The sequence below is a fragment of the Hippocampus zosterae genome, chromosome 10 (assembly GCF_025434085.1).
Source record: "Hippocampus zosterae strain Florida chromosome 10, ASM2543408v3, whole genome shotgun sequence".
In the NCBI taxonomy this organism is placed as follows: Eukaryota; Metazoa; Chordata; class Actinopteri; order Syngnathiformes; family Syngnathidae; genus Hippocampus; species Hippocampus zosterae.
The window spans coordinates 3,101,626-3,117,310 of NC_067460.1; the positions used below are offsets into that span (position 1 = coordinate 3,101,626).

A 15,685-nucleotide genomic window follows, 5' to 3' on the forward strand; every position below is an offset into this window, starting at 1 on the left:
AGGAGGAGACTCTGTGCTTGGTGGTTGCGCCTTCTCGGCAGCATGGGTATACCAGCACTGTTTTTGACTGGAGGAATGTCGGCGCCATTTGACTGTCGTTGCTGGACAGTCCCGGGGCGCTTGTGTCTTGCGCCTGTAATGGGCAGCATTTTTTCACAGCCCCGCTTTGTTCAGCGGAGAGATCGGTGCTGTTGAACGGTCTGCGGCTGGATGGATGGAGGTCTTGAGGAGCCAACGATGAGAAGAAAGGAGCGTTGGCGCGGAGTGCCGATGCGGATTTGGAGCTGGGAGTCGCGGCTTGGAGTTTGAAGCGGATTATGTGGGACAGGAGAAGTGAACTAATCTCTTTTCGTCAATGGACGCTACAGCTTCGTGTTTGCTTTCAAAACTTTGCTTGTAGCAGACGTGTGCACATTTTTCAGCATAATGTCTCTGATCCACTTGTGAAAGGACACTTTGATCCTCTCCTCTTTCATCTATAACTGCTTCAGACAACAAAGTGTATGCAGAAAAGTGGTGAAGATTGCACGACTGTCTCCGTCCTATGTGTTGTCTTGTGTTATTTTTGTTATTTTTGACTTCAAAATGGCGCCGCGAGAGTGGCTACCTTTCCAGCAGCTCCTATTTTTTTGTTGTTCTACTTCTTCCTTTCATAACTTTGCTGCTGTGAATCTGGAATTTCTCCATTGCGAGACTAATAAAGGTTTTCTAAATCTTAATCTTAATCTTAAGTGTTGAAGTGCAGAAGTAGAGCGGCATCAAAGAAAAGCGGAGCGACATAGGCTACGAAAGTGTGCTCCTAAAGAAGGTATAATCAAGTGTTTAGTTCATTCAATCCTAGCCATTTGCTGCACAGCCAGCCCCCAGAACGCCAGCCATTCTAGAGGATTTTGGCCCACGGAATCTTGTGTTCTATGCCAGCGGTCCCGAACCACCGGGCCGTGGACCGGTACCGGTCTTCGGCTCATTTGGTACCGGGCCGCTTAGAAAGAATAAATAACTTATTTTACTGCTGGCTTCACGGTCACGTGATAGGTTACCGCTAAAATGAAATCAGGAGCGAGCAAAATGAGTAAAAAACAGACATCTTTGGAAAGTTTCTTTGGGAAGGGGAAAATGCCCAGCCAGGAGACAGAAGAGGAGCCTACGAAATTCAAGAAAAAGAAGGCTGCATTTAATAGACAGTATCAGGATTCCTACTTAAAATCTGGATTTATCTTAATGGGAGATTCCCACGCACCAAGCCCACTCTTCATATTACGCGGCGATGGGGAGTCATATTTTTCATGCACTTTGTATTTGCGGTGGATATTATTTTGAAGGGAAATTTAAACATTACCATAGCGACCAGAGTGTTGCGGCCAGCTCAGACGTTCCTCGTGTCATGCTTCATATTTATTATGTTTACAATACAATACAATACAATACAATACATGCTGATTTATATAGCGCTTTAGAAAATACCACCGTTTTCATGCAGGTCGTATCATATTTTTTGTTGCATTTATCCGCCACACCTGAAAGGCCAGTCCCTAAAAATATTGTCAGACATTAAACCGGCCCGTAGGGCAAAAAAGGTTGGGGCCTGCTGTTCTATGCTGTACAAACATGGAACCTATGAAAAGAAAGATTACACTCTCTTCTTTCATCAAAAGTTTATTTCTAGCATTTGTCATTCTTCAGTCTCCTGCAGCAGAACATAGGCACGTTTAACTGAACTGAACACGTTTTAGAATTTTAACATTTGCCAAAATATATGAGGATTGTGCGATATATAGTCGTGTGTGTGCGTGTTTATATCTGTGTGTATGTGTGTGTGTGTGTGTGTATATATCTGTGTGTGTGTGTGTGTGTGATTGTGTGTCTGCACGCACACATCCATCCCGAGAACACATGGTGAGAGTTGTTTTTTTTGTGTAGAAACCCAAGGATAAAAATCTGTGCCAAAAATGTTCAATGTTCATTCACTGAGGCAGATTCTCCCAGTCAGCATGGTGCCAGCCAGAATCACCAAGACGTCGGGGTTCCCTGCATGACGTATACAACAGAAAAAAACAAACAAACATGTTGCAAAGTGAAGTAAAGAAAAAAATGTTTTCACCTTTCCTGACCCTGCCAACAGGAGGAATGGGAGTGATTCTGCTCCTTGATCAACATCCTAATGTATGAGAATATTTTCATTTCCCCCCCAAAAACTTTTTTGTTGTTGTTCCAGGCACACACATGATGTTTTCTCTATTTCAGACTCACATTTACACTGGTTTAAACAAGTCATTTGATCCTGATTGTACGACATCCAAGCTTTCCCTGCTAATTTATTCAGTGATTTGAGCTTTACTGTCTTTAACCTAATATTTCCATAATTCATATGTATGGGACACACAAGTACTGGCAAATAAATGTTAGATTATAGGAAGCATAGCATCTGCATTTGAAAAAGACTGATGTCAAGTATCAAAGGATTCATTTTCAAATTACTGAAGTTAGTATGGGAGTAAGTTCGTGCTTACCGCTTTTGCCTTTTTGTGGATGCTCAGGAACAAGTCTCCGCTGCTCTCAGTTGATCCAAAAGGGGAAATATAACTCATTAGAGTCAGGATTAGCATCACAACCCCCTCCCCCCAAAAAAACCCAAAGAAAAAATATCCCAGTGCCTAAATAACGTGGCTTTGGTTTAGAAGCGCGACGAGGTAGTCAGATGCTGACCGCTTGACTCCCCTCAATCGATGGTGTGTCTACCTTGACACCGCTCGCCCCCGACGCATCAGCAAAGCTCAGGAGAAGAGCACCATGGGCACATGCATGCTCTCAGCATCATTGTTATTTTGATCAACTGATGACAACCTCTTTGTAGCTTTTAATTCTGAAGAGTGTCGTCCAGTGTCAGCTGCCTGTATTTTTCCAACTTTTCAATCGCTTTGCATACTTCTTAACGCTAGGCCCTATTATTTCTCTGGGTTTATTCTACCTAACAAAATGTACTGTCTACGAGCTAGTTAAAGACACTGTTGACATCTGCTGGCGATTGTACCTCATTGGACTCCTTTTCATGCTTGACACTTGGTGGGGAATTGCATGAGGTCCTCCTGCATCCAAAACATTACAAAAAAAATAAAAACCCAATACCCATTGGGTTCAGGCGTGGATGGCGCTAAATGGTTGCACCATTAAAAAAAAACACCACCACCAAGGGGGGGAATTTTTTCTTGTTTTTAAAAGGTTAATAATGATTAACACTCACCAACTGTTAAAAGGTTAATACTGATTAATACTCACTGTTTCTCATCTTCACTAAAATATTTGATGCAAAATATTAAAGAATTAATATTTTAACAGTACTGTAACAGATATATAATATTGGTAACAGATTGGACTGCAGAACAAAGTATGTCAAAAATAATTTATTCATCCATCTTCTATACCGCTTGTTTTTAAAGAAAATTTAAAGTCCTCACTAAATCATGTCTTGCATGGTTCTGGAATGCGAAAGAAAATCTGGACTACCCAGAGCAATGCAGGCCGGGGGAGAACATGCAAACTCTTCACAGGAAGGTCAAAGCCAAGATTTGAACATGCTCTCACAACTGTTAATTTAGAATAGCTTCACAGTGTACCGCTGTAGCAATAGTGATACGCTCAATCATGAAATTCGAACTCCACAGTTGGGCAGTTGTGCGAGGTCTTGCCAGAATATTTCACGGCCGAGTCTTGGCCACTGGTTTTGCAGCAATTCAAAATCTTGCTGTTGTATGATGTGACGACATTTCAAATTCAAAATGCACGTAGGCTTTCACACAGGCAAAAAAAGCAATTGCCGCTTTTCAAGTGAACAAGACACTCCCTCCCATCGCTGTGCCATAAAAAGTACACTGATTATTGTGTTTTAGAATACTTTACCATAATTTACAATTTCTTTGGGAACTGTGAATGAAATAGTGACAATTGTGATAAGAAGGTCCGCACATCTCGCAGGGTCCATTCAAGTGAATAGCAGCAAGCCCCATCAATATAGCCAGACTTTCCTCTTTATTATCACCCATGACAAACACCATCTTTCTCTATCCATCCACCCATTCTCTTAACCACTTATCCTCACTTGGGTTGTGAGCTGATATACATATACAGCCATACCATCAATTTTCGACCATAATCCGTTCCAGAAGAGTGTTTGAAAACGATTTGTTCGAAAACCGAAACCACGCTCTTTAAAAAAAAAAAATCTTTATTTAACACGCCTGCTCACAATGGAACTCTACATGAGGAAGTGAAGCTTCCGAGGCATAAAAACATGAAATTTTTGGTAGAAAACCGATTTGGTCGAGAACAGAGACGTTCGACAACCGACCGAGGTTTGACTGTACCTATACGTATATTACACAGCTTCATCACATTATTACCGTTCCCTATACAGCTTTTTTCATCTCCCCCCCCCCCCCCCCCTCTCTCTCTCTTTATTTAACACGTCTGCTCACAATGGAACACTACACAAGGAAGTGATGCTTCTGAGGCATAAAAAATTGAAATATTTGGTCGAAAACCGATTTGGTCGAGAACAGAGATGTTCGACAACCGAGGTTTGACTGTACATATACATATATTACACAGCTTCATCACATTATTACAGTTCCCTATACAACTTTTTTTCCATCTCTCTCTCTCTCTCCCTCCCTCCCTCTCACCCTCCCGTCCACCCCTCCCTCCCTGAATACAAATGGAGGTTAGGTGCTGAATACACAGTTTTTATTTAGTTTGCAGTAGGTTTTGGTTACTGGTTTCTATTTTAAGTAGGCGGAAAGAGGAGCTTTGTTTGTATGGCTTCATGCTGCTGGCAGATGCATTTTGGACAGCGGACATGGTGCCATGCCATCAAACATGTCCAAGCGGCACAGTGCTCTGCTGACAAAGCTGTTGGAAGGTGGTGGGGTGCGGCAACATGAAGTCCACCCTGCCGTATGAACAGCACGATTGTTATTTTCCTGGAGTTCTTCTGCAGGTTATCCCAGCAAAGAGGATAACAATCTCTGAACACGCCTCTGTGTATCAAAAATGATTTGCTGGCTAAAGAGTTGTCCTGATATGACCAGATGGTGTCATCAATAAATGTGGTCAAGTGCAAATTAAATCCCCTAAACTGAAATGTGCCATGAGTCACAGGTCAAGTACATATACATATCAAAATGAACTCTACATTAGTTATGTGTTTTGCAATCTTTTTCTGTTATGACCTCCCAGGAAAGTGAAAACAATCAATTGTACACCTCTGTATTACAGTGTGTCCTTAACATTAAAGAAAAAAATAAAGAAATATAGATCTACTTACAATAAAGAATAACTTTATTAATGTTGTTTTTAGTCTCTGGCAGCGAAAATTTTAAATTTACAAATTTGCCAGAAATTAATAACAGTAAAACGCCACCTACTGTAGTGGATGAGCAATTACATTTTATTCTAAATAATTCTAGTATGTATAAAACATCAGTGGTGGGCAATATCATCCTTCATTTGTCATTCGCCAGAGGCTGTCACACCAGTCCTGGTCTGTCAGTCATTACTCTGCCACTCATTTTTAAAATAGTGCTTCCATCATCATTCAATTACAGTTGGGCCATATTATGACCATCAGTGTAAAAAAAACTGATGAAAAAAAGTTCCCCGGTGTCACATGGACTCCCACACCACTCACTATTTGGGAACGGAATGGATCATGGATGAACAGCAGTTGCTGACCTACCTGGAGATTTTTAATATTTGGGAATGGAATTCCAATCGTGACCACTGCTCTTGCATTGTCATCTGTGAAGTCCAGACCTTCACTCACTTTTCCCCGACAAACAGCCAGCAGGAGTGCACCATCTATGACATTAAAACCATGAGAGAAGTAAATGCAATATCAAGATAACTGAAGCTATGATTTGTCCTTGTATTAACCAAGTTGATTGAAATTGAAGAGCATTTGTAAGAACCGGAGCTTTGAAACCAGGACATGATGGTTTGCATCTTGCTGCTCACAAAATGGAAAATGAGACCTCATTGTTGGAGAGATGCTCGTCTGCTTTCTGATTACTGTTGAGGTGCCCTTGAGCAAGGTGCTGACACCACTGTCCACCTCAAGAATGTCACACTATTTGTGTTCCACTTTACCTGTGACATCTCATCTTGTAAGCCAATATATGTGTGATGTGATTTTTCTGTGAGGTGTACACCACAAATATACAGCAGTGTGTGAATGGAAAAGCACCTTGAGGGATGAACGGAAACAACAATAACTCACCGCTTTTCTCAGAGGACTTAATTGCATTGTAGTAAGCCTGAAGAAGTTCATCAAAGTCACCTTTGCCACCACCACGAGGCTCTGTTATCACTTTTTTTTGTTTTTCAAGTTTCTCCCAAATGCCTGTGATTCTCCATCGATCCTGCATTTTACCCAGCATCTGAACAAATATGAGTATCATCACATTTTGAAATACAGTCCTTTGTCAAATTGATTTGTTTAATAAGCAGAATTCATTGCAGTGGTGCCCTAAGATATGAATTAAATTAATTCTGTGACCACACTTAGAACTTAAAAATCAATCATCTTTACCCCTTGAAATGAATGTAATTTTGCCATTAATCTGTTACAAAAACAATACAATACAATACAATACAATACATCCTGATTTATATAGCGCTTTCACAACAGCGGCAGCTATAACAAAGCGCTTAACAAAACAGTTAACGTAAAGTAAAATCAAGAATCAAAACATATTGTTATGTGGACTTTTTTAAAGAGAACAATTGAACAGATTACTTTATCAAAACATTTTGATGGAATTATTCAATAGAATGGAAACACCTAATTCATTTCAGCTACTGCTGGTTTGAGTAACTTGGCCACCAGGAGGCAGTATAATACTTTCGACCAACACACAGTGCTTAGGTCTTAGGATGATGAGGAAATGACATTGCTCTGGCACCTGTGGTTCAACTGGTAAACACGTCGGCCTCACAGTTCAGAGGTGAAGGGTTCGATTTCGGCTGTGGCCTCCCTGTGTGGACATGATCTCCTCATGCCTGCGTAGTTCAGGGTGTACCTCACCTAATGCCCAAAGACAGCTGGGGTCGGCTCTAGACGCCCCATGGACATTGTTAGGATAAGCGGATCAGAAAATTGATGGATGGATGGATATATTTTAGTTGGGTGACCCATGAGGTCACTCAAACATGGGGAATTTTAAATTCAGCCTCTTGGGCGTATATGATAAGATTGGTGACTTAAGCCTTTGGCTCAAGTGATGTATCTTTCTATGAAATTTCTCTTACTTTAATTTGACTTCTCTTCTCTACGACACCCTTGGCAAAACATTAAATAGTGAGAATATCAACTGAGAATGAAGTCTTCTGGTAGTTAGTATGGGTATAGCAAGCACAAACTTTAAAAGAACCTTCCAAGGCTGTTGAGAAGAAGAGAAGCGGTTGGGGGAGAGCAGAGTTGATAGATGTGCAGGTGGAAGTAGGCTCACCGTGTATGACTGTTTTACCAATCCAACGCAATTTCTGGTGACACTGGTCTCCATTTGACCAATGACATGGAGACATGACCACATACAAAATGTATGCAGCCTCACACAGAAATATGATATTGTTGGTCAATATCTAAATTTGCACATTACCATTTGATGTTTTCGTCGAAATGACAGTTATGCTTTGAACACTTGTGTGCTCCAAATTAAAAAGGCCTTAAGTTACGCATTTTACAATTTTTGTAATGATGTATTTTGTGTTATAAAAACATTTTTTTTTTCAAACACTCAAAATGTTCAGAGGCATCTGTGCTATCCATACATATATAGTTTTTATTAGTTCTTGGGGATTTTTTATTCTTTATTTTTTGCAAAAGGGAAAATAAATGGTGTCTGGAGGTCCTAACCAAGCCCTACTAACAATCCCGACCGGACGTGTTCATGTAAAATGCATTGGTTTGAAGCCTCCTGTAAAAAGGCAAATTCATTTGCGATCCTCTGACGCCACCTAAAGTTGACTGACCTCAACCCAACAATGTGGCATGCTTCCGTCTGTCCAAGCGAAAACAAAGCGATTGACGTAAAAATCGCGTGAAATGCATGTCTACACATTAGGTTTACGATGCATTCAAAAATATGAATTATAATGGGTCTCTATGGTGCAAAATATGTAAATTGTGAAGATTAAGGTATCAAAACGTTTTTTTTTATTATTGCTGCAAAGCCTGAGAATTATCAGCCAGTGACGTCATGAAATGTAGGCCATTTTAGAACCCCTCCATAAGTTTCAGCTCTCTCGTGTTTTTCTGAATGCCTTTGCCTTTGATTCAAAGACATCATTTTACATTTATCGCAAGCGGTGCACTACGAGGGTAAAAAATACAAATCATTAGTCACTAGTTAATCCTGTCATTTTTTTGTTTTTGTTTTTTTAAACTGAACACTCAAGTAATTATTTTACTTCTACTCTAGTATTATTACACTGAAGAAACAGTACTCTTACATGTGTGCAACTTACCTACCTTGCTACTGTACCCACCTCAATTGGGAGCCCTGTCAGAAATGTGGCAATCATGGTACTTATGTTAGCAGTACCTCGGTTTTAGCCAGCCTTTCTAACCGTTGCCATGTCCCAATGCAAAAATTCTTCTGGATTTTATATTCAATGAGCATCTTTTATTTTCATTTTCAATCAGTACAAACACATATTTACCTTGTAGGACGGCAGGAAGCAAAGCACACCCTTGGGCATAACTTTGCAAACATGTAGTAGCAGGTCACCAACTTCATCCTGGAAGGCATACGTTTCAGCATGTTGAAAGGTGGCACAGAGCTTTCTGCCTTGAGGTCCAACACCAACAGTGCCAACCCAAACCTGCAGAGACATTTTCTCATTTGATTTTCACATTTTTCATTCTTCACTGAGAGTACAGTAATTCCTCGTTTATCGGGGCTAATGGGGACCAAAACCACCCGCGATAAATGAAAATCCCCGAAGTAGCGACCAATAAAAATATCCAGGTTAAAATATATATATATATATATATATATATATATATATAAAATCCTCGTCTCACCCCTCAGGTGGTGTCCGTCCCTCATTCAGCTCGGGTCCTCTACCAGAGGCCAGGAAGCTTGAGGGTTCTGCGCAGTATCCTTGCTGTTCCCAGCACTGCACATTTCTGGACTGAGATGTCCGATGTTGTTCCCGGGATCTGTTGCAACCACTCATCTAGTTTGGGGGTCACTGCCCCAAGTGCTCCAACCACCACAGGAAAGACTGTCACCTTTACCTTCCAGGCTCTCTCCAGCTCCTCTCTGAGCCCTTGGTATTTCTCGAGTTTCTCGTGTTTCTCGTGTTCCTTCTTTCTGATGTTTCCATCATTTGGGACCGCTACATCCACTACAACGGCTTTCCTCTGCCCTTTATCTATGATCACGATATCTGGTTGGTTCAGCATTACCATCTTGTCAGTGTGGATCTGGAAGTCCCACAGGATCTACGCTCTGTCATTCTCCACCACCTTCTGAGGTATTTCCCATTTTGACCTTGGGGTTTCCAGTCCATACTCCGCACAGATGTTTCGGTAGACTATGCCAGCCACCTTGTTATGGCGTTCCATGTAGGCTTTCCCTGCCAGCATCTTACACCCTGCAGTTATGTTTTGGATCGTCTCAGGTGACTCTTTGCACAACCTACACCTTGGTTCTTGTCTGATGTCGTATATCTGGGCCTCAATGGCTCTGGTGCTCAGGGCCTGCTCCTGAGCAGCCAGGATGAGTGCCTCTGTGCTGTCCATCAGGCCAGCCCTCTCTAGCCACTAATAGGACTTCTTGAGATCAGCCACTTCAATTATGGTCCGGTGGTACATCCAGTGTAGGGGCTTGTCCTCCCATGATTATCCCTCTTCCAGCGCCTCATCTTCTGTCCCCCATTGTCTGAGACATTCTCTGAGTACGTCATCCGTTGGAGCCTTCTCCTTGATGTATTCATGGAGCTTGGATATTTCATCCTGGACAGTGCCTCTCACACTCACTAGTCCCCGGCCTCCTTCCTTTCCGCTTGCGTACAGTCTCAGGGTGCTGGATTTGAGATGGAACCCTCCATGCATGGTTAGGAGCTTTCGGGTCTTAACGTCCATGGTCTGAATCTCTTCCTTTGTCCACCTTATTATTCCTGCAGGGCATCTGATCTATGATACAAAACGTAATACCAATGATTATTATTGTAATTATTAGCACCAGCATCAGGTGAATGTCACTAAGCTGAGGGGCTATTGTGGGACTGGGTCTGGGTGAACCCAACCACACCTGTGACAAGGTGTTTCTGGTCTTGAAGTGGGAGGAGGAAGACATGGAGGAGGAGGAGTAACCAAAAGTTCAACTGTTGAATTCCCGCTCTGTCCGGGTCGTATGTTGTCTTGCCCTTGGGCACGTCACTTCACTGATCTTCCCTCCAGAGTCACTCACACTGGTCTTCGGCTGGGTGTGAATGTCTGGTAGTGTTTGGAGGGGACAAAAGGGCACGCTGGCAGCCACATTTCCGTCAGTCTGCCCCAGGACAGCTGTGGCTACAGAACATAGTTTACGGCCGCCACAGAGTGAATGCATGAGGGAATCCATTGTTAGCGTCTTGAGAGTCCTGTTGCCCCCCCCCCCCCCAAAAAAAAGCACCATAGAAATCTGATGGATTATTATTATTATTAATTATGTGGTGTTCTTGTTGGGGAGAAAGAGGAGTTGGAGCAGGAATTTGCAATAACCAGACCAGTAGAGCTGTGTGTCAAGACTGCCATACTATAGAGTTCTTATTTTGCATAGTTTATTATAAAAATGATGAGACCCAAAAATCACTGCCATCCTTCATTGGTTGGTATTTGGGCCTTGCTGTGTGGCAGGAGAAACACAAAATTGTTCAGTCTTCAGTTGCGCACACGGGGAGCCTCAAAATCACAAATCCCCGGGCCGAATTACACACGGAGTACCGTATTTTCACGACTATTCGACGCACCGTACTAATGGCCACAGTCTCATTAATGGGTGACATTTCTGTATTTTACACATACACAGGACGCACCGTACTAATGGTCGCAGTTTTACAGTGGTAAAACATACACCAGCTTAAACATACGGCATGCATGCGCGCATGCTAACACGTTAGCTTGAAGCATACGGTAGCATGCCAAGACATACAGATAAGCTAAAAACACGTTTTTAAAAAGGCAACGAAAGCAGAACTGAGTTCGGGTGTATTTTATTTAGCCATCGTACAATGTTCTCACGTTTTTGGATCAATCATCACCCAGAAATCCATCGAAGTCCTCATCCTCTGTATCAGAAGCAGAGGACTGCACATCTCAGTTGTCATTGAATGCATCACATGCTAGTGTGAGTTGCTACGCATTGCCGAGCGGAAAGGAGTAGCAACAGCAAAGTCAACATTTCTCTCGTGTGAAGCTTTCCCACATTTGAAAGTAAAGAACAGAGCGAAACATGGTGGTAGCGCGCGTGTGTGTAGAAAGAATTGAACAATTGTGCAAGTACAGTAATCCATCAAAAACGCTGCGTTCCCTCTCGTTGTTGCGTATTGTGGCGTAACTCGCCAAGCGCTGCCTCTCACTCTTTCTAAAGTTGTGTTTGCCACCGATCATCCATTGTTCCCATGCCGTTCGCAACTTTACTTTGAACGCCCGGTTGATGCCAATGTCCAGCGGTTGGAGTTCTTTAGTCAAGCCTCCGGGAATAACGGCAAGCTCAGAGTTCATTTGCTTGATTTGTTTTTTCACCGCTGCTGTGAGATGGGCATGCATGCCAAAAGCATAACCGGTGGTTTTAAGTTTGAACTGAGCTTCGTAGGCGTGTGTTTTTGTCGAATTTATTTTCAGGGGTTCTTAGACACCAAAACCGGAGTTGTTTTGCAACAATGCACATTGCCACACTCTATACAAGTGCTGGTACTGGCTTGAGGCGTCCCTTTAGCGTTCACTTACACGCCCACCCTTCACCATTGGCGGACTAGCTTGCCTGTCCTCTCTCTCCCTCTCTCTCTCTCTCTCTCTCCCTCTCCATATATGTATATATACACGCCCACCCTTCCCTGATTGGCCGACTTCTTTCCCGCATGCCTGGCCACAGTCACTTCCGCCTTTTCTCTATATAAACAGCGTGTCGGCTGTCAGTCAGATTTTGGAACTCAGCGCATATAAAGGACGCTCCGCACCATAAGGCGTCCTGTCCATTTTGGAGAAAATTTAAGACTTTTAATGGCGCCTTATAGTCGTGAAAATACGGTACTTCACTGCTCATGACTTTTGGGACATCTAATATTTTTTGCAACTTACGAAAAGCACAAAATCTAATTCAGTAGACTGACATACACAGTATATTGACCTGTGATTTGTTGATGACATGGTTGGCCTCCAGTTGACCAGAGAATTTCACCCCAAGTTCTGAGGAGAAGGATCCCATAGGTGATAGCGTACCTGATGTCAGAACAATGCTGTGCACTGTCCCACTTAAATCAGAAAACGCCTATAAAAGACACAATACAAACAACATTTACCTGATTATTTCTTTTCATATCTTATTTTAGATTTCACATAGAGCTCCAGCCATTCCTGTGTATTGGAATTCTTACCGTATTTTCTGGACTTAGAAGTTTCTTTGTAGTTTGGCTGGGCGCGCGACTCATGGGTGAAATTATGAACACATTATTATATCATTTCACGTTATTTTCACATTAAAACGCAAGAGGCCGCTGTAGACCTGTGTTGATAAAACCACGATAGTCTGACATAAGTGACGTAGAATAGGAAGCGCTGCATCTTTTACTTCCAGAATTGGTGGAGTTGCTTTAAAAAAGTGACACAGAGGATGAACATTCCATTGGTTTTAGTGATTTGGAGTGACATTGATGGTTTGGTGAACTTGTTAGCATGTTCTTTATGCTATAGTTCAGTGGTCCCCTAACCTTTTCATGAGAGGGCCACATAACTTTTCGCTTCTGTGACTGCTAGAGTACCTAGACGTAAAAATGTATTGTTTCCCAGAAACCCACACAAAATCAAATAACTTTTTTTGATACATTCGCGGTATTAAAGACGTCTTTCTTCTCGGGACACACGACCTCCGCGACAGCATTCATGCATTTCCTGACAAACTCTCCTTACCGCTGCTTGCTATCAGTTTCTCCATTTTGGGTTAAATTCCCTGTATTCAGAATAATTTTTTTTCTCTTACCTCACCTTTTCGCCATGATTACGTTCTCTTTGAGAGGGACGAGTTTAGGATTTTTGTTTCTGGGGTTGCCAGATAACGGCACAGACCGCAGAAGGATGGAACAAATGTCACGTTATACTGTATGTGTTTAGGAAATTGTTACTAGCTAATAGTTAATAATGAAAATAGTTCATAACTAAGGAATATGTTATTGCAAAAGCCTAATTTTATGATAAAATACAAATATACATAGATGAAAAATACATCAAAAGACTCTCTGGTATTGTTCAGGAGGGCCGGACCAAATGTGGAGGCGGGCCAGATCCGGCCCGCGGGCCGTAGTTTAGTGACCACTGCTAGTTATCTGAATTACTCTTAATGTTACTTGAACATACCAGGCACGTTCTCAGTTCATCATTTATGTGTCATGTAACGTTAGCATGTTGTACACTTATTCAGCGTGTTGTTTTCTATTTTATTTTTTTTTTAAATTGCACTGTTCTCCCCACTGTTCTTGGGGTTGAATTTTATTACATAAAATTCCCCCCTAAAATGCGATTTATACGCCAGTGCGACTTATGTTTTTTTTGTTCTTTATTATGCATTTTTGGCTGGTGTGACTTATACTCAGGAGCGACTTATAGTCCGGCAAATACGGTACCATCATTTTGTGAAGGACATTGCCAAGATGGCTACTATGCTACACAAGATAGCGGCTAAGCAGTCAATGAAGAGGCCGACATGAATTGAGCTGAGCATTGCTTGTGTAGATTCTCAGTTTTGTGGGTGGCAAAAGTGCAATTGAGACAACTAGACTTGTAAGCTGTTTCACCTTTAATACTAAAAGACTTCACTAAAAGACAGAGGGGTGACTAGGGCGCTGACGAATGATGGACAGGCAAAAAAAAAAGTGTCAAACTCATTGTCATTATAATTTGATGTCAAGTGGGCTAGCCCAGTAAGAAGCGTAATTATTTTAAATCACACCAAGTTTCTTTTTTCTATTTTAATGCAAATTAAGGCCATAGAATATTCCGTCAAACCTCGGTTTTCGACCATAATCCATTCCAGAAGGCTGTTCGAAAACCGAATTGTTCAAAAACCGAAACCATGTTTCCCATTAGAATCAATGTAAAAATTTTAATTCGTTCCAAGTCCAGAAAACAACTTTTTAAAAGCATTTTTTCAACTATTTTACACCATAAACTCACACGTGTACACGTGTAATTAGAGAGCAGGTAATAACAAACTACAAACATTTTGTATGTTTTATTTTCACCAATTTTAACATAAACATTGACATTGTAACATTTAACATCTCTCTCTCTCTCTCTCTCTCTCATCGTGACAATTGGAGATTGCATTCTTTTACACCTTGAATTTATAAACCCTAAAGTAATGGCTGTAACTGTGGATGCTCTGTCTGCAATCCTACACTGCAGTACAGGGTAGCATCCCTCCATTCATTTTCTGAACCGCTTTATCCACACAAGTCCAGTCTCGTCCATATTAAAAGTTTGCTGGGGAAGACATTCCTCGGCCTTAATGAGATTTTCAAACTCAACTAAACTTTTCGGCAGCTTCCTTGTCTGAACTGGCTGACACCCCATGATGAAAATAAACAAACGATTCTCCACTTCCTCTAATAGTTGTGGCCATTGTTCACTAACCACACGGAATCCTTGAGCCCCATCACTGACTTTATGATGGTCTTTCTTTTTTAGGATGCTGCTGATTTGGGCATGCCGAACTCCTTAGCCAACACAGACACATGCAAACCTGATGCCTATTTCACAATCAAATCGTTCTTAAATTCAGTGGTTTTGCACACTATTTTCCTCTTTTTCAGCAGCTTTACTACTTCCACTTGCTTTCTTTGGTGCCATGCAGAAATAACAGTCCAATTTGCATCGATCACAACAAACACGTCTGCTTTTTTAAAAATCTTTTGGAACATACCTGCTCACAATGGACGCACAATGGACGCTCTTTTTTTAAATCTTTGAACACGTCTGCTCACAACGGAGGTGTCACTTCTTCGTCAACCCGAGGAAGTGTCACTTCCTTGTGTAAGAAAGTCGAGAGAAGTCGAGTAGCGCATTCAAGTGTGCTCAGTTTGGTCGAGAACCAAATTTCGGTCATAAGCCGAGCCATAAAAAAATTGAAATTTTTGGTCGAAAACCGATTCGGTCAAGAAAAGAGACGTTCGAAAACAGAGGTTTGACTGTATTTAATTACCTATTTTTTCATGAAAGAAAAGAAGTATTCCCAGACTTCTTAAACAAAACTTGTAAAGAGAAAAAAATTTAAGTCATAGAACAATTGCTAAATAGAAGATATCAGGCTTCTAAATTGAGAAGGGAAAAAAAAACTTTCCCACAGCTTTTCGACACAGTGGCCGCCGTGTCTGCTGAATAGGCTCAAAACAACCGTTTTTAATACTGTTTGTCCATTTTGTTAGTCAC

The 15,685-nt window shown here is 41.6% G+C and overlaps 1 protein-coding gene across 6 annotated transcripts in view; it reads right to left on the reverse strand.

Annotated features, from left to right (window-relative positions):
- Window positions 1–15,685, reverse strand: part of brip1 (BRCA1 interacting helicase 1) — a 79,798-nt gene that overhangs the window by 16,454 nt on the left and 47,659 nt on the right. For 3 of the 6 annotated variants that reach the window (XM_052078843.1, XM_052078844.1, XM_052078842.1), the window contains 4 exons: window positions 12,393–12,533; window positions 8,716–8,877; window positions 6,272–6,431; window positions 5,732–5,853 (listed from right to left, as the gene is read on the reverse strand). In XM_052078843.1, coding sequence (XP_051934803.1) covers window positions 5,732–5,853; window positions 6,272–6,431; window positions 8,716–8,877; window positions 12,393–12,533 — 585 coding nt within the window. Of the gene's footprint in view, window positions 1–1,640; window positions 2,029–2,471; window positions 2,551–3,031; window positions 3,087–5,731; window positions 5,854–6,271; window positions 6,432–8,715; window positions 8,878–12,392; window positions 12,534–15,685 lie in introns of those variants that run through there. The other 3 variants (XM_052078845.1, XM_052078847.1, XM_052078846.1) reach the window with 3 other exon arrangements.